Source organism: Schistocerca piceifrons, chromosome X (genome assembly GCF_021461385.2).
Source record: "Schistocerca piceifrons isolate TAMUIC-IGC-003096 chromosome X, iqSchPice1.1, whole genome shotgun sequence".
Taxonomy (NCBI): domain Eukaryota; kingdom Metazoa; phylum Arthropoda; class Insecta; order Orthoptera; family Acrididae; genus Schistocerca; species Schistocerca piceifrons.
Genome location: NC_060149.1, coordinates 396,178,373 through 396,201,496, shown reverse-complemented (window position 1 = coordinate 396,201,496; position 23,124 = coordinate 396,178,373). Strand labels below are relative to the sequence as shown.

General features: G+C 41.3%; 1 protein-coding gene across 1 annotated transcript in view; it reads right to left on the bottom strand.

The window, feature by feature from the left end:
- The window catches only part of LOC124721584 (regucalcin-like), a 58,120-nt gene that overhangs the window by 2,300 nt on the left and 32,696 nt on the right, over positions 1 to 23,124 (bottom strand). The window contains exons 3-5 of the mRNA XM_047246630.1: positions 20,121 to 20,330; positions 8,202 to 8,414; positions 8,007 to 8,119 (exon numbers count right to left, since the gene is read on the bottom strand). Coding sequence (XP_047102586.1) covers positions 8,007 to 8,119; positions 8,202 to 8,414; positions 20,121 to 20,330 — 536 coding nt within the window. The remainder of the gene's footprint in view (positions 1 to 8,006; positions 8,120 to 8,201; positions 8,415 to 20,120; positions 20,331 to 23,124) is intronic.

The window sequence follows — 23,124 nt, the reverse complement described above, 5'->3', positions numbered from 1 at the left end:
CAATATACCATATCTTGTAAACAACTCGCACTAAAATCCTGTAACAAACACCTCTGACATTCTGATTCAGCCTGCTTTTTGTTTGCTAATATTAATAGTCATTGTTTCATTTAAAATGTATATCTGCACAAAAATACACTTTATAAATGTTATTGTAATCTGTTTGTTGGCTAGCAATACGAGCCGCTATCAATCATTTGTGTGAAAACCACACATCAGTAGTTCTTTCCATTTACACAATATTTACGATGCAAAGTTTAGGCGATTCACCGAGTATACAGGTATGTGGGAGGACGTAATATATTGCCCTGCTCTTCCCCGCACATATTCACTCGCTCCTGGAGTCAGTTTCCGGAACAGACTGGAATTAGTGAAAGGGGCATAGCAGCATGTTCATGGTTCACGAGTCACCACTGGGTGTCCTTGATGTGTGCAGTGACAAAGAGCGGGACTATGTTTGATTTATAATTTATCTGGAGCAAACTGTGGATATATCAAAGGGCATTTTACAATAGGGACCAATCGAATGAGGCGGTGTGGTTGTTCAGATACTGAGGATGGATGGAGATTGCTCTGTCCGGCAATTCTGATTTATGTTTTCCGTGTTTTTGCTAAATCATCATCGTTTCAGGCAAATGTCTGGATGGTGCCTTCATCAAGGCTACGGCCAACCATCTGTCATGTCCTCATAAATATACACTTATATATTTTTGAGCTATTTATTTCCATTGTATTATGACGTCAAATCCTGCATCATTGTAAGATGATCCGTGAATGAATAAGTAAGTAAATAAATAAATAGTAAAGCTCATCGTGATGCACAAAACCTCTCTTGCAGCGTCTGTCACTGCAGTTCGTTGAGCGCCTCCATTAACACTATCGCATCAGCTAAACCATTGATCATGACGAAAACGTCACTTTTCTTTGGGTCTTGTCTATCTCTTTTATTAATTCAACTCGGTAAATGTCCCTAGACTGACGATCACTATTCAATAAATGGCGGAACAAGTGTTTTGCAAGCCCTTTCTTTCGTGAATGAACTACACATCCAAAACATTTTCGCAATAAATGTCACTGTGAATTGTACTGTAATTACTATTGTACAGTAGTTACTGTTCCAGTGACCAGTCGCCAATCATATAATTTTACAACAGTCGAATTCATCGCCTATTTATGCGCCGTATGTTACATTCGTTTATGTTCAGGCTCAATAGTGTGTGGTGGATAACAACGATGTTATTTGCTTCGCGATAGAAGTCGTTTTTTTGCCCGTAAGTAAATTGTTTGCTTATGCGAAAGTTAATGGGGAAGTTAATTTTATCCAGTTATCAATTTTTACCACTATTCTGGAAGTTAATTAAGGGTTAATGAACTATCACGTTATTTAGATTCAAAAAACTAATTTGTATTAATTATTTATTTACTATAAAAATTAGTACTTGCCTGCAGCTTACGAAATCATATTAGACAGGATTTTGCGCATCAGATACAGGTATGTGAAAATGATAGATTACACTTTCGTTTATTTGTACAAAACATACTGACTTGAACGAAAACCAGAAACAAGCCTTCGGTGAGGCTTAGACAATGACACACATATGCCCTCACATTCACAGGCATGAACCAGAATACAGATAACACATTCGGCTTGCAGTCTAAATTCTCAAAATACCGGCGGATAAAAAGTGTTAGTGTGTTAGAGTAAAATCAGCCATTGGCAGTGTTTTTGAGAGACGATGGCCAGAATCTGACGAAATGGATTAATAGATTCGACCATGATCTAAAAACAACAGATGGGATGACACGATGCATCTAGCGATCTGCTGAAGACCAGAAAGCAACATCTTGGAAGAGACATGTGACAATACTGTTAACACTGTTCGCTTTCCTATAAGTCTTTCTTTGGCGATACTTCAATATGATACCCACGGAAGGCTGATTATCACATTTTCTCTATTTGTGACTTACCATTACAACAGATGCTAGCATAATCCACACAGATCAAGTAGTATATCTATGGGGCTTCCAGCACACTTTGCAATTAAATATCCTTGAAAAGTTCAAACATTAGTGTGACTGGATGCATCCCAGAAATAATGGTGTCATAAATAACCTTCAATGCATGATGTTATCAATATGGCACTGACGCAAAATTAAAAAATTCAGGATGACAGGTTATTTAAAAATCTGTCAGTTAAAAAATTTATAAGATTGCAAGATGGTGGATATAGTAAAGTTGTGTTTTTGTAACATGTGGCTTAAACACTTTAGTGGCGCAAAAGATGGTGTTGAGAATGAGTCACGTTTGAGTCATCACACACAATTCTACACATCATCAAACGGGGGTGACAGATTCTTGCAGATGATAAGCAGCTGTCTTTAAGAATGAGAGCGAAGGAACCAAAGATATGTAAAGACATTCTAAGTACGAACATTCGCTGTCATTGCAGATATCCTGCAATGTACGACCACGGTGTGTGAGGTAATGGGCGAGTTGTGGCGCCCTGAAAATATTCTAAGTTCGGAGTCAGCATGGCCGCGCGGGCCGCGTGGTAGGCCGGCCGTGTGGTGCCGAACGTTAGCCGTGGTCCGGGCTGACCATGTGGCTGGGAATTCCTTGGTGACGCTGTGTTGATGAAGGAGACATCCCGGGAGTGCCAAAGATGGCAGACTTTGTGAAACCTTACCGGCAGACATTTCACAATTCGTATAGAAATTAATAGTAGCCACATGAATCATGATACCTCAGAAAGAAACATGTACATTACTATTATTTGCACGACGATTCTGATGGTGTAATCAGATTTTCAATATATTTATTAGTTTAAAGATTAGTATCTGATGATAATTTATACAAGTAACACCCAGCAACGAATTTCCAAAATCTAAACGGTTCATCCGATTTTGTCGATCGACGTGTCTTTAGAAAGCTATTAGTGTAAACCTAAATTGGTACAAATTACAGGCATGTAACTTAAATAGTACATGAGTTATTGGAGGTCAAAGTGGCCGATTACTATTAATCGCGTCAGGTCATAAGTACTCCACAGTGACACGAGAAAACGGTGGCAGCATGCTTCTAAATATATTTATTCATCTATGTCTTTGCTTATATCCGATATACACCAGTCATGAAGAAACTGGTCAATTATTTACTGTGTTTAGAAAACACAGAGACATTAGGCTACTGGCTTACTTCTGTTCTATTCCTTTGATATATGTTTACTTAATTTGTTTATGTATTTAATAGCGTGTGTTAGAGCGTGTTTATGGTCCAGCCGTACGAATATTTATTTAGTTTGAAGTCATTTAAACGTAAATCCAGTATTTCGACTGTGTTTCATTATGTTTGTGAGTGTGTGTTGGCTTGGAGACAGGGCAGAAGCGCTCTAGCCAATCACAGCAAACGTTCCTAAAATGACACGTGGAGAGACGTATGGAGGTTGGGGGGGGGGGGGGGGGGGGGGAATCGTTTCCGGAGAGGACACGAGGCAGTTCTGAACAGCGCGGCATGAGTGGCAGTCGCACAGGATACGGGGAGTGCTGGACAGTACGGCGCGACGGACGTACATTGGCGGGAATGACTTGCAGTGTTATTCAGTTTGCGCATGACCGCGAGAGTTAGAAATATTTCGTAGTGCCGACTTGTGCACTTGTGACATTTCCTTGGCTTCTGCAGTGAAGACATAGGATGGGTTTAGAAGTGAATATCTAGCGATCTATGTTGTTGCTCACAACTAATTACGTGAAGTAGGAATCTATTGTTTCCCTGTTATTCAACTTATATTTTATTTAATTGCTGGACCATCGACACCAATAAGTGTTTTACAATAATAAAGGGCACTCTTAAAGGTACTTCTGCTATCATACTCATCATTTAAAGTCGTTAAAATAGTACCTGCAGAATTTATTTAACTGCAATCTTTCATTTATAAATGTCTATTCATTCAAAATTCGCAATTGCCGAGTGACAGAAACCTTAGACCATTCGATTCATGTGTATTTTCATCTTGTATATTGTAGACTACGTAGTATTTGGCCTGTAATGCGGCAACGAGGTATCCCAGCCCCTGGACAACGAAACCAGCCAAAACTTTTAGTATTTCAACTCTGAGTCTGAGGGTATGTAGTTGAGGGCCACAACATCTCATTTCATTCATTATTTGAAAGCTCGCAAGGGCCTTAAGCGATTCCCCAAGAAGCATTTGCTGACAGTTTCCAACAGCTCTACAACCGAAGTGAGAAGTGTGTTGCACGTTGATGAACAAAAACATCGCCGCGCCTGATTAGCCGAGCGGCCTGGGACGCTGCAGCCATGGACTGTGCGGCTGGTCCCTGCTGAGGATCGAGTCCTCCTTCGGGCATGGGTGTGTGTGTTTGTCCTTAGGATAATTTAGGTTAAGTAGTGTGTAAGCTTAGGGACTGATGACCTTAGCAGTTATGTCCCATAAGATGTCACACACATTTGAACATTTTGAATACGTTGTTAATGTTTGATGTTTCACTTTCTTGGGAACAGTGAGTGTTATACAGATTGAGTAGCTGAGAAAAAGGAATTTCGATGTGCTTGTCCAATGAACTGGGTTGCAAGAAAGCGCTCCTGTTAAGTAGCGAGTACTATTTAGTGGTGCGAAGAAGCTACATGTTGGTCCACGGAAAACAGTGCATTGTGAATTGCCCCCCCCCCCCCCATCCCCCCCCCTCCCCGTCCCTTACAGTCTCTGGGGGAATGGCAGTCACCAACAATTTTGCTGTATCTTGAAAATGTGACTTTATCAGAACTAGCCAGAAACACTCCAAATTACTTAAATCTGTTTGGAAGTATGTGGATCTTGCTGAGTGACGTATGGGAGGCTGTACTAAGATGTGTAGATACACTTATCTGGGGTAAGTGTAGTCACACTGTAAACTAACTATAACTGCCCCCACCGTGTAAACTGAGCGTCATTGTCCCTATGATAGTATCAATTATGATTAGGATATGACAATCACCATACACTGTTCAGTATTCTATATTACACCATCCAAGCGTCATTTAGTTCATTATGGGAATACGCAGATTAAGTGCTGATTCACAATAAAAATCTCATCTGAATAACTGCTTCCTTCCTAAAGTAGCGTTTGGCCAGTTCATTTGTCTTTTGGCTAAATTGTGTGTGTGGTTTTACATCGCGTATTTTGGTTAAATTTTGGTGATATTTAGCAGTTGGTCATAGAAAATACAATGTGTAAACGTTTTAGAGAGCCTTGGCATTTGTTTTCTGGACAGTAAATATTGCAGCATTCCTCGGACGTTCTGTTTGTAAATGACTTCTATCAGGTCTAATTCAAATGCAAATAAAAATCAGTATTCGGCTGTTAATGACGTAGATTATATTCTTCTAATATAGAACCTTCGTCCCCCTCAAAAAGTCTCTTGGTGAGGTGAAACATTACTGAAAACCTTGTAAAAACGGTAGATAATGTTATTTTGTGCTATGAACTATCAACAACATATCCTCAGATTGGAGTGCCAACAACCGAGATACCAGTGCAACACTTCAAAAGCATCATAGAACAATTCAGATGTGGAAATATTTAGTTTGATGGCCCATTGTGTCTTATAACAATTACCAGCATAGGGTGATATTGAGGCATGGAAATGGCATTGGGCTCTTAATTTGAGAATTCAAAGTCGTGTTTTAGACACTAATTTGATGTGTGTGTGTGTGTGTGTGTTTGAAAAACGAGATTTTGACCCTTGACATAAATATTGCATTTTTTATGTTAGTGACTTATTTTTTGGTTTGGAAAAAGCAAGCATCACAGAAAAGTTTAAATGTAGAAAATAATTAATTTGAGGATCTGTTGTGTCTTACACCAAGTGTAGCAGAATAATCAAACTATGAACATATAACGAGCTGACACCGTTTGATGATGGCAAGCTGCAGGAGCATAAAGCTGCACTTGATTTGGTTTTGCTTTTTGAGGTTTTGTGGAGTTGAAGTTAAAGTAAACCTAATCTTTAGCAACTACACATTTGTAATAAATTAGTCATATAGCATAAGTGCACGTTTGTTTTTAACATATTTTAGATGGGAAACATTACATTTTACACATGTTACATACATTTTTTGGATAAATGCTTTTGAACACAGTGCAAAAAATTCTGATCATTCGGATATTTAAGATCACAGCCAATATGATGACTCGTAGGCTTCTCCTAGTATCTGCCATGTAGAAAGTGGACTGTAGTAACTAATATTTAATAAAGAACATTCTAAACATTTGTGGTTCCCTTATGTATTGACTGCGAAGCCAGAACGAATCTCAGGGCTTGCGTACTTCTCCCCAGTCCCACGATTCACTACTGCGCCATAGGGTCCACTCGTCCCAGTACCTCCGTGGGAACCAGCTTGATACTCGCTGCCATCGTATTCTGCAGCACTGCTCAAGGCAGCGAATTAATTCTGCTATCTGCAGAATTCTGGTAAACGTGAACTTCAGAAAATAAAATAAATTCCAAAACAAGTGAAACCTCATGCACCACAAATCGATTTGCCAGTTATTTATTTTAGTGTTGTGTAGCTGTGAATGCTTATTTCGTACATCTCATATTAGAAATTAATTTCTCTGTTGTTTATATTTGTATCATTATGCACATCTTTGTCGGTTACAGTAGAAAATGAGCTACTAAACAGAAACCTAGGCAGTAAAAAATAAATAATTAGTGAAATAAGTGACAAAATAGTGTTTTACATGTGACTGATAACAGTAAAATCACTGTCGTGTTTCATAAAAATAATCGTTATAAATTTAAGACTACTCTGCATTAGCCATATCAGTTTGAAGATAACATAAAATAACGCGTGGTGACCACTGGTTTTTACCATTGAATCTAGCGGCAGTGGGCTATGTCTCATCCACAGAATCAGTCCACTGGCGTTTGAGCAAGTAATCTATGGAGCCTCCAGTGCACTTTGCACTTGAGTACCATAGTATCGCTGTGATGGAAACCAGTTAATTCAGTAGAAAATGAGTATTATTAAATTACCGAAGATTTTCGAAGAGCGACGAAGTTTTACAATCTAAGCAAGATATTTCGGCCGCTTCCCAATCTCGCCAGTCGGCGGTAGAATGAACTCGGAGCTTGTTCTTTTTGAGAGGATCGTTTCACTGTATTAAATTGTTACTGTTTTACGATGTTTGCTAATAAACGCGTCGTAATGGAATCCTTGGACTCCTTTCAAGTAAATTAGCACTCTGAATATCCACTTATAATCACAGGTGGCCTACTTGCACCGTCTGAAGAATCCAGCGCATTACAAGAACTGCTTCGGGCGGCTACATCTACGACAGATTTGCAGAAATAATCCACGTAAGGGTTAGCTTAACTAGCGCAGTCTCAGGTGGGAAAGCATTACCACTTATACTATACGTCACCTATACCACTTTCTACGGAATCACGGCTAAATTGAAAAACGTTTATATCAGTTTAGTACAGCGAGGGGATTCTGCAAGTGGGGCATAACTGATCAGACTGGGTTTGGCGTTCAGTCAGGTTTGGCTGTGTTAAGAAGTGGAGAGTAACCGAAGTCGGTCTGTTAGTTCAGTAACTGTTCAGGATAGTTCTTGTAGTGCCTCTTCATCTCCAGAATTCCAATCAGAGACAGCTTCTGCCCACTGTGCCCAGAATGTAGGGTTTATGCATCTATTCAATAATTGCGTCTGGTATCCAGAAGATGCTGCGCAAAGGCGGAGTCTGTTGCCTGCACCTTTCAACTTCTCTGGTGATCATTATGTCGAATACACACTCTCCAATCAGTTTTTCTATGTAGTATGAGCCGCACCCTAAACCTTGGCGGCAAAATTAGTTATTGAAACAAGTGGTCAAGAAATGTGTGTTCCATGTAATCATGTTTCACCAAGTATCACTCAATAGTGAGGTAATCAACTGGTTTTCCATTTCTGAAGTAAATGTTTGAAAGCGTATTTTTTATTGGAATAGTGTGACATGAAATCATTACCAGATTGGCGTCATAGGAGGCTATCCACAGGTTGCCATCCGCATCAATAGCTTGGCCGTCTGGAAATCCTGCCACAGCATTCGTTGGGTAGTCGAAGATGGTCCTCCTGTTTGCTTTAAACAGAAACAATCATTCGTCAGTATTTTTAATGTATTACTCACAAAGGATAAAGAATTATCCTATATATGACCTTACTTATTTTTCCAGCTTTTATGTCAAAATCGAATGCGTCGACTCTCCGGGTAGCAGAGTCAATGTAATACATGGTTTTGTTGTCTAAACTCCAGGCCAGACCGTTAGCAATGCCAATTTTTGTCACGTGTGTTACTGCTTTTCTATCCTTGTCCAAGCTGAATAGCATTCCTCGTTCCGGTGTGACTTTATTGTTCTTGTACGGACCCATTGTACCTGAAAATTGAATGTAGATGACATTATAGTATTTGAATACTTGAAATACATATTACAATTAGCTCCATCCCTTTGGTATCTACACTGCCTGGTAAGAAAAGTGAAGGACACAGAAGAAATGGGGAGGGGGGGGGGGGAGGAAACGAAAAGAAACTTCACGAGTTGAGGGAATATGTGATATTATTACAGTGACTACAAAATCGTGACAAATTTATAAATAACTTATCAGTATGACGTTGCACCCCCTCTGACCTGGGTGTACGCACTGATTCTGTTGGGAACGACTCCATAAGGCCGTTGCATCCTCTCTTGAGGCAAGTTGGCCCATAACTACTGTAAATGGTCCTTCAAATCCTGGATACTGGCTATGGGACGGAGTTCACGTCTAAGCTGGTCCCACACATGGCCTATCGCAGACAGATCTGTGGTTCTTGCTGGACTGAGGAGTACCTCAACATCAAGCAGACATTCCATAGCGACACGTGCCATATCTGGATGAGCAGTATCCTGTTCAAAAACGGTACTACAATACCATCGCATGAGAAGTAACACATGAGGATGCAGGAGGTTTATAACATGACAGAGTTGCCTCAATCACTACCAGCTGATTCCTGAAGTTATACCCCATGGTTCCCTATGACATTATGCCTCTCCAAAACATTGGAAGAGTGGAACCTCTCCGCAGTTCGCCGACATTCTCCCCGTTCCACTTGTCACTGCATATTGCAACTCTCATCATTTTACATACTGGCCGACGGCGTGAACGTATGTGAAGTTACATTGAAATCCGACTCTATCTTCTGGGTGCTGCACCTTTCTTATCAGGCAGTGTACTTTGCACTCAATCTACCCTTGCTCCATGCCATGGTTTTTGTAGGTACAAACTAAGACGATAACTGGTCATATAGTTTTACAGCGCCAGCATATATGCAGACTTGTGCATGCTTAGATTCAAGATGGGGGGGGGGGGGGGATAAAAGAGTAAAACCTATTAGTCTATGCATAATAACTTTATTGCTAAATAAAATAACACAGTAACGAAATACAACAAACTATTGTTACTCACACATTTGAGAAATGAAACAGTTCTGCTGGATATTCTGTACGGATTTATCCCACTCCATGCGTTGCCCCACGGTTGGCACTGCTTGGTGTGCTTTCCACAAGCTTGTTCGGGATGCAGATGCGGGAGGAACAAACACTTAAACCTTCCGTGTGAGTTCCAGTTTCTCTCATTTTATTACGATGATCATTTCTTCCTAAGTAATTTGGAGTCAAAAATATATTTTCGCATTCAGGGGAGAAAGTTGGTGATTGAAATTTCTTGAAAATATGTCACCGCAACGGAAAACGCCTTTGTTTTAATGATAGCCACCCCAGCTCGTGTATCATGTCTGTCACCTATTTCGCGATAGTATAAAACGAGTTGCCCTTTTTCGAACTTTTTCAATGTCTTCCGTCAATACTATCTGGTACTGATGCCACGCCTTGCAGCAATATTCCAGAAGAGGACGAATATTTTAGTGTAGGCAGTCTCTTTAGTAAACCTGTTGCTTCTTCTAAGCGTTCTGCCAATGAAACGCTGTCTTTAGTTCTCCTTCCTCACGACATTTTCTATGTGATCCTTACAGTTTAAGTTGTTTGTAATTATAATACCTAGGTACTATTCAAATTGATAGCCTTTAGATTAGTGTGATCTGTCGTGTAATGGAAATTTAACGGATTACTTTTACTATTCATGAGGATGACTTCTCGTAGTTATACAATCTTTCCTTTCCCCCAGGTTGTTTCAGATATCGGAACAGGAATGTATGCGTGCAACCGTTCGAATGCGATTCTTATCATCTTGGAAGACAAGAGTGTCCACAGCATACTCGTCAGAAAGATGTAGAGGGTAGGACTTCACTTGGCCACCAAGAATATTGAAATACACATCCTGGTTAACGTTCACGTTAACTTTGAATGAATAGGCCCAAGAAATGGTACAAAAAACACCCCCAAAAAATCGCAGAACCACCTCCGGCTACAACTACACCCTCCACACACTGTTCAACGCCTCATTTGGCTGTCGGTGCACTGGACGTGTTGCATCATTTGAAAAGAGGGAAATTCGAGATTAGTCAAATCCCTCTACAGCACTCCAGGCAATCACTGCCCATTTTTTGTGTTGCTTGGTCCATTGAAGGTGTACATTTTGTAACATTACCGGCACTTTTCTGTCCCCGTCTATTGGATGCCACATTCGAAGTACCTAGTCCCTAGCAAAACTACACCGCCCGTCGATGACACTGTTTTACTTATTCTTCACAGACTTTTAGTCACCTTTGCTACTAGTGCTAAAACAGTTCAGTACTGACGAACAGTCACAAAATACACGGAATTGTCTGATGATAATGTGCATATTTCTCTGTCTGCCTTGGCTCGTACATACATCGGGTGTTTCAGAATTACACCGACATGCATCGAGGGGATGCTGAAGGTGTCTTGAGGAACAAAACGAGTATAGGAAAGAGCGTCCGGGAACGCCATCCAGCGACGCTACAGAGCGTAGACGTCATAGGCGCCGGCCGCTGTATATGTGTGTATACACAGGATGATTCCGTGATAATATTAAAAACTTTCATGGAAGGATAAATGTATCAATTTGAGTTACGGGACACTGGTCTGGAAACGAACGAGTCGAAAGGTATAAGCCAAAATCGTTCTGATACCTCTGACAGCGGAATACATGTACCGGTGCTGTTGCTGTAATTGTAGGATAGGCATCTTCCAGAGGTGGCAGTGTTGACCAAAACAAGAAAAAAAATGTCAAGTAAACATGGGCTCTAAATTTCATACCTGGGGATTTATGAGCACTTATTCATCTTCGATATTGTGAAACACATCATCTCTGTGAACAAGTGCTCACAGCTCTTGCGGTATGCGCTTAACAGCTTATGTTTGCTTGACAGTTTTTCTTGTTTTGGTCCATACTACTCCCTCTGAAAGTTGCCAATCCTACAGTCTTAGCGACAACTGTAACGGTAAACGTGTTCCACTGTCAGAGATATCAGAATGGATTTCGTTTGTAACTTTCCACTCGTTCGTTTCTGGACGTCCGTCACCACAGACTGATACATTTGTCCTTCTCCACTGTCCCTGAAAGTCTGTAATATCGTCACGGACTCATCCTGTACATACACTCATGTGTAGCAACGGCGCCTACAACTCTGACGCTCTGACGTTTCCGACACATTTCTTTCTTTTTTTTTTTCACGCACCCCTAAGTTAACTTTTATGTTCGACTTTGTATCTCCAACGATACGTCACCTTCCTTAGTTACATGTTAACTGCGTGTAGAACCACTTAATTCACAGCAGTATAATTATCAATTTTAAATGAAGAAAAGAAGAATTAGTCTAGTAAATAATTAAATGAATATATATAATATGATTGCAGCAGTTACTCGGAGATGAAGAGGCTTCCACAGGACAGAGTATCGTGGAGAGTTACACCAAATCAGTCTTCAGACTGAAGGACACAGCAACAAGAAGGAGAAGAAGAAGAACAACAACAACAACAACAAAAACAACAACAACAATGTCTTGTTTATTTTAACACGGAGGTTAGCTACCCTCCGGGATATGTGCATCCCTGTCGCATACCACTGATTTAGTTCAGCTAATAGACGGACCGGTACTACAACGGACTGGGTCGACGGTTTTCATTCGCTAACTTCCACACTCTGGTTCCACTCGAAAAATGAATAAATAACGCAACCGAGACTTAAAACTACAACCGAATGAGACGATTGTTTTCCAACAACCGACTGAATCGATTGTTTTCATTCGGCTTTTCATTCGGCTGTTCTCATCACTAGAGTGGACGACATTTTGTAGCTTGTAGAAAAAACGCGAGATCGGCTCATGGGTTGAACAAGTGTGAGCCGGGGCGCGGGCCCCGTAGGTGCGAATGAGAGCGCCAAGTATTTAGTATGTGGATAATACTAGCTGAGAAACTTGGCTTTTCTCGGGTATTTATTCGTTCTAATCTTCTATTAGTCTATCTGCTTCTCCCCTCTCCCTCTATCCATCTCCTCCTCCCCCTCTCTCTATTCGCCTCCTCCTTCCTTCTCCCCCCTGTTTCTGTCATCTGCTCCTCCCCTCTTCACCGTCCATCTTCTCCTTTCTCTCTCTCTTTCAACATCCTCCTCCCCCTCTTTCATTCATCTCCTCCTTCCCCCTCTCTCTGTCCTTCTCCTCCTCCCTTTCTCTCTGTCCACCTCATCACGCCACCTGTCTTCGCCCATCTCCTCCAGCCCCCTTCTCTCTTCCCCAACCAATTATCAAACACACCCCCACCCCAACGGAAGGTTGGTGGTTATTACTCCCACAGCATTTCCTTCCTGACTATAAGTAAAATGTCTACAAAGTTTGGCTGAAATCGATCTAGAGGCCCAGGAGGAGATGTTCAACATGTGTTTATATGACATATATTACACATCTGAAATGTTAGAAAGGGTGTTGCACGGTAGAATGTGTTGAGAAATAATTGTTAAGAAAAAAATTCGGTACGTTGTCCTGTTTCCGATTTAATTAGCATTGGAGTTAGCTGATCACGTTGTTTCGCGTACAAATTGAAGCAGCCTTATGGAGATGGTGTAGCCAAACTTGTCCTTCGTTTCGTTTCCTCAAATAAAAAAGAGAATGATACAAAGAATGGACATTCGACGACAGCAAGGATCGAACCCGAGCCAGCAGCGCAGCAGTCTCAGGTGCTGCCGTCTACGATACGAGAACAACTGACATTACGGCTATCAGCTTGTGTAGCAGAATTTTGTCTGCTAGTCATTCGATCACCTTCGGAAGTCGTATTTACGCAGCCGATCTTTGTTCGTTTAGCTGCCAATTTACACGGAAAGAGGTGTGATAGGACAACGACGGAAGTAGGCGTGACACACATTTCTCACAGAAGTGAGCATAGTCATAACACTGAGTGTCATCGGTATTCCTTCGACGAATACGCCGATCTGCGGATCAAAATGTACACGAGGCCCGCATAATTTACAACGCAAGATTTCCTAACCGCGTTATTCCTTTTGGGACTACTTTAGTAAAGGTTGGCAGAAAATTAAGGAAGACTGGAAGTTTTTTGTTAACAAAGCTGACACTGGACAACAGCGCTATGTGTGAACAGCTGTTTGAACAAAACGTTCTCGATATGGCTGTCGCAAATCCTGTTGTCAACTTTGCGAGTAAGTAAATTTAATCATATTTCCTTACATTATGCCCAAAAACTAAATGTGATAAAATGTATCCGTTTGTTTGTCGCAACAGATTTCGTACTCCGTAGTATGGCTCTGAACACTATGGGACTTAACATCTGAGGTCATCAGTCCCTTTGGACTTAGAACTACTTAAACCTAACTAACCCAAGGACAATACACACATCGATGCCCGAGGCAGGATTCGAATCTGCGACCGTAGCGGTCGCGTGGTTCCAGACTGAAGCGCCTAGAACCACTCGGCCACTCCGGCCGGCTAGTATGACAAAACCTTATTTCCGTACCACCTAGGGAAACTGCAAGATTTGGTGCAAGACTATTCTTCTCGAAATCAATGTTACTTGGCCGGCCGGAGTGGCCGTGCGGTTAAAGGCGCTGCAGTCTGGAACCGCAAGACCGCTACGGTCGCAGGTTCGAACCCTGCCTCGGGCATGGATGTTTGTGGTGTCCTTAGGTTAGTTAGGTTTCACTAGTTCTAAGTTCTAGGGGACTGATGACCTCAGCAGTTGAGTCCCATAGTGCTCAGAGCCATTTGAACCAATGTTACTTGTGATACTTAAACAAATAGACTGAAAATCTAAATTTCGCAAGGATGGTGTCGTGGACAGACGAGGCATATTTCACCAAAGAAGTGACATTCAGCTGTCGAAGTAGCCATGTTTGGAACGACGAAAATACACGTAGCACTTACGTTAATTTCTGTAAGCATAAGCTTAGCGTTAACATTTCCGCAGCTATAGTACGCGACTGTTTGTTGGGTTCCGTCCTACATCCTCCCCGTTTAAACTGGCGGACGTATTTAGCGTTTCGTGTAAACGCCTTTCCGTTGTATTTATGAGACGTTCGTAAGGGCGGTTCGTCAGGTAATGTGGTTCCAACACGAGGGCGCACCGCTGCACTTCGCTGTTTTGCTACGTGAGCATTTAGTTGCGTTGTATCTGCAGAGGTGGATTGGTCGAGATGGTCCAGTTCTCTGGCTAACTCGTTCGGCAGATCTTACCCCTGTAGATTTTTATCTGTTGTGGAATATGAAGAAAATTGTCTACGCGACTGCAGTAAACACAATCGAAGAGCTTCCTGTGAGCATAATTTTAGCCTTTGACGAAATTAGGGAAACCTTTGATTTTGGAAACCTTGCGGACTCCATGACGCAGCGTTACAATACTTGCAATCACAATGGAAGGAGTACACTTTGAGCAGCTTTTTTGAAAATTATTTTTATTTTTTATTCTTCGTTATTTTGTTGTTACATTAACGAATTGAGAAACCCTCAGATTTATTGGTTCATAATCATAATTATTTTCCTTGTATTTTGTTTATGGTTGCTGAGTAAGTATGAAATTGATTGCCTTTTCATTACTATGGCCAAAGAAATGAAATGTACGTATGGCACACTTTGGCCGGGAGTCCCTTTTAGGGAGTTCGGTAGCCTGGTGAAAGTCTTTTAATTTGACGACACTTTGGCGACTTCTGTGTGGATGCTGATGAATAATGAGGACAACGCAACACCTAGTCTCCTAGCAGTGAAAATCTCCGACCCCGCAAGGAATCGAACCGGAGGCCTCGCACATGTCATTCAATCCCGCTCATCACTCGGCTACGGAACTGCGGTCTTTTTTTCTCTAAGTGAGTCAAGTTAATGAATCGTAACAATCGCATTTGCTACCTAAACCTTTGAAGTACGATTTCTTTTTCTCGTGGAAGTCACGTTTAAATACGAACTTCCCCTTTTTATGACAAATCATAAAAACCATTTACGCAACTGAAATAAATGAAAAAAATCAGAAAATGTTATTCTTCTGGAACCGTCGAGAAAAAAATCAAACCATTTTTCTTCAAAGTTTGGAAAATTGGGTTCCCTTATCTGGAATTTAGGCTAAATTTGCTAACATTCTCAAATTATGTACCTTAAGTCAGCCTAGCTACAAAACGTAGCTTTTCATCATCTAGCTTTTCCTCACATAGCTTAAATTTATCATTTCTACAAAAGGCCCATTTTACTGGTAATGAGCGTTTGAACAAGTGGTAATTCAGGAACCAACAGGTATCTGTGCATTATCGTATTATAGAGCGTGCAAGTGCAGTTCACAATTACTATTTTCAAAAATAATACGGTACATTGATTGGTTGGAAAGTCTTAAAGATTGCACCTATTCCTGAAAATGTACGTTAGAAGTAATCATTTAAAAACAGAAATTGCAGGTTTCAGGTGCCCCGGAACCAAACATCAGCTACAGCTTGAATGCACAAACTAACGCAAGTTAACAGTAAAATGCGCTCGTTTTTCGATTCACTCCTGTTTCCCACATGCACTACAAAAACTGATACAAAAAAAAAAAAAAAAAATAGTTCTGAGCACTATCGGACTTAACGTCTGAGGTCATCAATCCCCTACAACTTAGAACTACTTAAACCTAAGTAACTTTAGGACGTCACACCCATCCATGCCCGAGGCAGGATTCGAACCTGCGACCGTAGCGGTCGCGCGGTTCCAGACTGAAGCGCCAAAACTGACACAGTCAGTCAGTTGTTCTCATAGTGTGGATGATAGCACACCAGACTCCTGCGCTGTTAACTGTGAGTTCAGTCTTCGCTACCGTCAGTTGCTTTCTTGAGTGTGTGTGTGTGTTTCCCAGCTAATCAAACTAAGAACATGCTTAGCAACGCCACCTCTAGCAGGCTGCTTGAATTTTATGACATTATGTCTCCTGAACTATATGTTCTGCAATGATATAATTTTGTCGGTTCATTCAGTGATACTGTGGATACTGTCTGCAAAATTTGTTGCGAATGTAATTAGTAGTAAATAAGTAATAATTAAAACAGAATGCCTGATGCGACAGTTTTACTGCATGAACAGCGAAAACGTAGTAGACGATAATTTTTTTTTCCTTTCGTCATTTTGTAGGCCTGTCAGAGAGAAAAAAGTTTCTTAAAGGTACGAAATTATGTAAAATTTGTTTGCAACGTGTTAAGTGCTCTCATTCTCAAATACGGGAGGGATATATTTTGCATTTTGTGCGCAGTGCACTACACTTCTTTTTCGCCTTCACCTCTTTGATAGATAGGTGGTTCTTACACACACAGTGCTTCTTTCCAGACAGTTGGTGTTATGTGTATCAAGTTTGGTTAAAATCGATGCAGTAGTTTTGGAAGAAATGTTGAAACTACCGACATATATCCATTTTTATTATATTCTAGCTGCGTACATGGCGTTGCCCAGGTACATTGTTTATTCTGTTCTTCTATTAGTCCGTCTCCTCCTTCCCCCTTTGTCCATCTCTTTCTCCCCTCTCTCTGACCAACGCCTCCTCCCTCTCTCGCTATCCACCTTCTCCACCCCCTCCCCCCGCCCACTCTCTGTCAATCTCCTCCTGCCCGTCTCCCTGCCCATCTGCTTCTTCCACGTCTTTCTCTCCATCTCCTCCTCTCTCTATCTCCGTGCATCTCCTCCTTCTCCCTCTCTGTCTGCCCAACTCCTCCTCCCCTTTCTTTCTCCAAAAACCACATCATCGTCCCCACCCGAAAATGAAGTTGGTGGTTGTAAGCCCCATAGTATTTCTTTCTAGTAAGTAACATGTAGACCAAATTTGGTTGACATGGATCCAGGAGCTTAGGAGTAGCTTTTTACTCGTGGTTTTGCCTAGGTATGTCACATATATTTCACGTATATTTAAAATATTTTACACATAATTGTACACACATTTCACCTGTATCTCTAGCGAATTTCGCCCTCCAGTTTCGTTTTCACGCAGCTCAGTGTTTATGACGCGGTATCTCCTGAACTTTGTGGCCAACAATGGTATAATTTTGCACATATTTTCAGCGGTGTATTTAGGTACAGTCTGCGAAAAGTGTGAATAGTGTAAATAGTAAATAAGTAATAAATTAAAACGCCATGCATCATGTGGCTAATTTTCTAGCATCTCAATGTTTATGATGTCATATCTCCTGAATTATGTGTCGCACAATGACGTATTTCTGTACTTAAATTCAGTGGTATATTTGAATACTTTCTGCAAAATGTGTTGGGAATAAAGTTAGTTGTAAAGAAATAGTAAATTAGAACGTCATGCCTGATGCGACAGTTTTACTGCATGAACAGCGAAAATGTTGTAGGTGAGAAACTTTTTTCCATTCATCATTTTTTGGGGTTGTCAGCGAGAAAAATTCTTGGAAAGGTTTGAAATTATGTGTCAAGTTTGTTGCAAGTCACTAAGTGCTCTTATTTTCGAATACTGGATGAATATAGTCTGGCTATATGCTTCTTTTTCACCCTCACCCCCATCCCTTCGAGAGGTAGGGGTTCTTATCCCCACAGTAGCTCTTTCCGGACAGTAAGTGATACGTGTATCAAGTTTGATTGAAATCGATCTATTGGTTTAGGAGATGTGGAACATACATATATATCCATTATAGTAATTTATAGGGATGTATGGATGGAGATGAAACTGTGAAATATGAATCAGTGTATCTTTCTTTGCTGCGACATAGCGGAATGGTAGCGGGAAACGGCTAATAGCAATGAAAATGTGGATAGCGTGGGAGTTCATGTCAGCTGAGTGGATTTTAAATTGACGAAGGGACCTTTTTTATGATCTCAAGATATAATAAATCCAGTGTTATTCAGAAACTATTTAATTTCAAGTTGCCTTTTTGAATACAGTATGTTTATTGAGTTACTTCTGTTGAAGAGTGGAAGTAGTAAATTGACAGGACACGTGTCACATAGGTTATGGAAATTATTGGAGTGATACGTGAACCTAGGGGATTAATCTTTTCCGGTAATACTCTCTATAAATAGTTCGATTAAGAAACAGAAACAGCAAACAAGGGCTCAGGCAATGCAACAGTGAATAAAATCATGAGAAACGATAGTGTTACATACACTGTTACAGACACTATTTTCCCATGGAAAAAATTATTAGCGTTTTTGCTAGTCAAATTATGTATCTACAACTCACTAAAAATAAACTGATATTGCACTACTAGTTTTTGAAAATAATATGTTGTGATTTTACACAACTTTGACTCCAATTTGAAAAAAAATGGCTTTTAATGCATTGAAAATAATTTCGCATAATTAGACATATACAGTATCCATTCCCTTACAACATATTTATCTTGTGAGTTACTTTAAAATGACTTAAAACTGCATGGACGTATATGAAGCACCACGCCAAATCTGCGTTGTCGACAGGACGTTAAACACTAATCTCCTCCTTCACAGATAGATGGCGTACACGACTCTCTTCCCGTGGATTACCTTGACGACTGTGGTGACAACGGAAAATACACGGTATAGTCACATAAAAGTGACCACCGCTTATGTTCGACATCAACGAACAATAACCACTCACAGAGGGCAGGTGGCAGGACTAGCAGTGGTGGGTATATAAGAAGTGCTGGGGGACGCGGAAAACAGTGCAGTCATTGTTGTAATGCGGAAACGGAGCGATTTATGTGACGTCGAAAAGTGCATAACCATTGGCTTCCGGGCCAAAGGTGGAAGCGTTTTTTAACCTGTTCGCGCGCCACCGTGGTTAAAGTATACCGCGCATGACAAAATGGCGCTATACAAATCAGGCGTCGAAGCAACTGAGGTGCACCTAGGGCCGCTGGTGACAGGGTGAACAACGGCGGAGATGTGTACGGACGAATAGACGTGCAACTGGACCTCAGATGAGTCACGTTTTATGCTCAATTGGACAGAAGCAAACTCCCTGCAACAGTCGTCGGTAGGTGCTATGCCGGAGAAGGGAGCGTTATGGTCTGGGGAATGTCTTCGCGTCATTCCCTGCGTGATCTCGTGGTTCTGGAATGCACAATGGATCAACAGAAGCATGCATGTATCCTTGGGGATCATGTCCATCCCTACATCCAGTCTGGTGTTCCTCGGGACGATGACGTCTACCATCAGGACAATGCAGCGTGTCACACAGCCTGCATTGTGCGTGCGTGAGTCGAAGAGTACCAGGATGATTTTATCGTACTCCTCTGGCCTTCAAACTCCCCGATTTAAACCCTGTCGAGAATCTGTGGGACCAGCTCGACCGGGCTGTACGCGCCACGGAATCTCACGCGAGAAACCTAGCGCTCCTGGCCACGGCACTGGAGTCAGCATGGCTCCACATCCCTGTCGGTACCTTTCAGAACATCACTGACTCTCTTCCTGGACGTTTCGCAGCGGTCCGCGCTACAAAAAGTGGTTATTCAGGCTTTTGACAGGTGGTCACTCAATGTGACTGGACAGTGTAATAAAATTTTCCAAATCCTGAGAAAGTAGACTCCGTACTAGATGGGTTGAACACTAGGGAAAACAAGACCTTCGTCTTTTTGATCAATCATGAGCTGGACGGCTGGTGCCGTGAACTTCTGCCAATAAGCTTGAAACTGCCTAACCATGAGATCAGTATGCTCTTATTTCACAAAATGACACCTACCCGCCCAGAGACGACCGCTGGGGTCGGCCTTTCCGTCGTTGATCCTGTTTGTCTCCTTCCCCTTCTCCTGGTCCACGCTGACCAACACCTCGACGTTCTGTGGGCTCTTGCTCACGCCATCCCACGTCAGGATGGCCACGTTGCGGCCCAGGGTTATGATAAAACGGTCTTTCTGGCCTGCAATTGGTATGATGATTGACACTGGTTCCTCTGAAAACAAAAAACAAAAAGATTTCAGTATTTGTTCTCATAATAATATTCAGTACATATCAGACAAGTCAAAGTTTTAGTTACCATGTCTTAAAGAACGATGTTACTTAACTAACTTTTTGTTCGTTTCCAGGTACATGTCCGCAGCCCTGGAACACATTTAAATCCCCGCGCTACATAGCCGAAGCACACCTCTGGAGGAGCCAAAACAAAATTTCACGATCCAACTCGAATTTATCAAAACTGAAAGAGAGACATGTTAAACTGACATTGTTACTTCAAAATATCATCCCGCAGTGCGAAATTTTTATTAATTTTATTCTTAAGTGGACTTGTTGATCAGAGAACTGAACTTTAATGGTGTGTGCTGGTTTCAATATCACTCTTAATATTCAAGAGCGAGTACCAAGCATATTGAGGAAACTATCAGATTCTAAAGAGTATATCGCATATTTTTGACTGGGGTCTGTGAGTAATAGCGTGGTTCTGGTGTGATGCAGTGATTGTTGTGATATCACTGCAGTCGACTCAGGCACAGATCTGGAATTCATTTCTGGGGGTTTCACAGTTGGTTAATTCGCCCGCTCCCTCCAAATTTAATTTTCCGCTTCCATGATTTTTGACGAACCACAGATGCCTGAGATTTTAAAAGTAATAGCAACATATTATTATTACCATGTTGTATTAAAACATTTCATACAGCATGCTTCACAATTCATGTTGCACACTTCCAGAGGCCATAGAGGGGACGTTACAGATCAAGTTTTTCGTAGGAACCCATGACCGGAAACGTCATACAACGACGACACAGAGCGTCGAAGTTACAGGCAACGGCGCCTGTAAATCTGTGTGTTATACAGGGTGATTCCGTGATGAAGTTACAAACTTTCTAGCTCGACGAAGAAGGGTAAATGTATCAATTTGAGGTAAGGGTCCCTGTACCGGAAACGAACGAGTCGAAAGTTACAAGCGAAACACGTTCTGATTCCTCTGACAGTGGAATACATGTAATGATATTAGTTGTTGCTAAGATTGTTGGGCAGGCAACTTTCTGAGGGAGTAGTATGGACCAAGACAAGAAAAAATGTCCAGTAAACATGGGCTCTAAATGCATACGTTGAGAGCTATGAGCACTTTTTCAATACAGGAGATGTGTTTCACAGTAACTAAGATGAACAATTGCTCATATCTCCTCAGGTATACATTTTAGAGCCCATGTTTACTGGAAATTTTTCTTTTTGGTCCATACTACCACCTCTGACAGTTGCCTACCCTACAATATTAACAACAACAGTACCGGTACATGTATTTCACTGTCAGAGGTATCAGAGCGGTTTTCTCTTATAACTTTCGACTCGTTCGTCTCCGGTACAGGAACCCTTACCTTATGTTGATAAATTTATCCTTCTCCATCATCCCTGAAAGTCTGTAAAATCATTACGGAATCACTCTGTATATACATACATTTACAGGCGCCGACGCCTATAACTTTGACGCTCTGTAGCGTCCTTGGATGACGTTTCTGCACATGGATTCCTATGTAAAACTTGATCTACTAAGTTCCCTCTACAACCTCTAGAAGTGTGTAACATGAATTATGAAACACCCTGTACAAGTTTAAGTTGCGTACATAGCTTCGACATAACGCCCAAGAAACTGCATTTCAGATAAGTAAGTCATCTGAAGAGCGTTTGTCGAAAAATTTGAGGAGCACCTGTGTCACGAAATCGTTGCAACAAATTTCCAGATCTTCGATAAAATCGAAGTGTGCACTCACTATCATTAGTATTTCAGTTAGTACTAAGAGTGTGACACGTGTTTGCGGCCTATAGTTATGCGAGCAGATAATGCTGTATCTTCTTGTCGTTTCCACCTACCTTCGAGAAAGGCGTTCTCTCTGTTATTTGTGTCTTAGTGCAGCACGTGCCCCTTTTTGTCTTACATTCCCTATACTTCCTGTGGCTGGCCAGTACCACCTGTGGACTCACGAACCCTATAACATTTGTTGTTGGCGCAGATATGGTCTGCCTGGGAATGGGAGTCTCTTCCCGGCTGGAATGCTTTCTAGAACCATTAAAGCTGAAAACCAGTCCCCGTGAGCTAATCTTCAGGAAATCAAATGAGCAGTGTTCTGTGTTCAACGAAGCTTGTAATTTTTAGTATTGCTGTCACTTTCGAGACACTTGTTTTACACGACACTCTATTGTCCAAAAGTTAGTTGAAAAATTGAAAATTAATACATGTAAAAATGTAAACACTTTTAATAAAATGTTGTTTAGGCGGGGGGGGGGGGGGGTTATCATGAGCCTACCCGACCCCCTTATATTCGCACCTGATATCGATCGTCAGCTTCCATCCACTAATGATGTCACTTTCAGGAAAAATGGTGAAAAGAGTCTAAAACTATGGAAAGTAGACTACTTGTGCTATTTAAAAATCTTGATAAACAATACGTAGAGTGAAAATGGTGTAAAATTCGAATAACCTGAAAATCTCATGAAGAACGCAAAAATTCAAAGATGGTGAAAATAACACACTAGCGCAATGTAAATTCCAGATGTAAGGAAGAGCTCAGTGTTTTTTATGGCAAGTAATTAAGAGAGAAGAGAATAGTTTAAGCTTAAACGGACGGAAGTATAGGCAGCAGAAGAGAAGTCGGGAAACTTCAATTTATATTCAGTGATATCAAATTAAGATGGCACCCAGTTACCTACCTCGGACTAAAAGTACCACAGAGTGTGCGGATGGAGAAAATACATGATGACAGCCTACATCATGAAATAATGATCTGGGA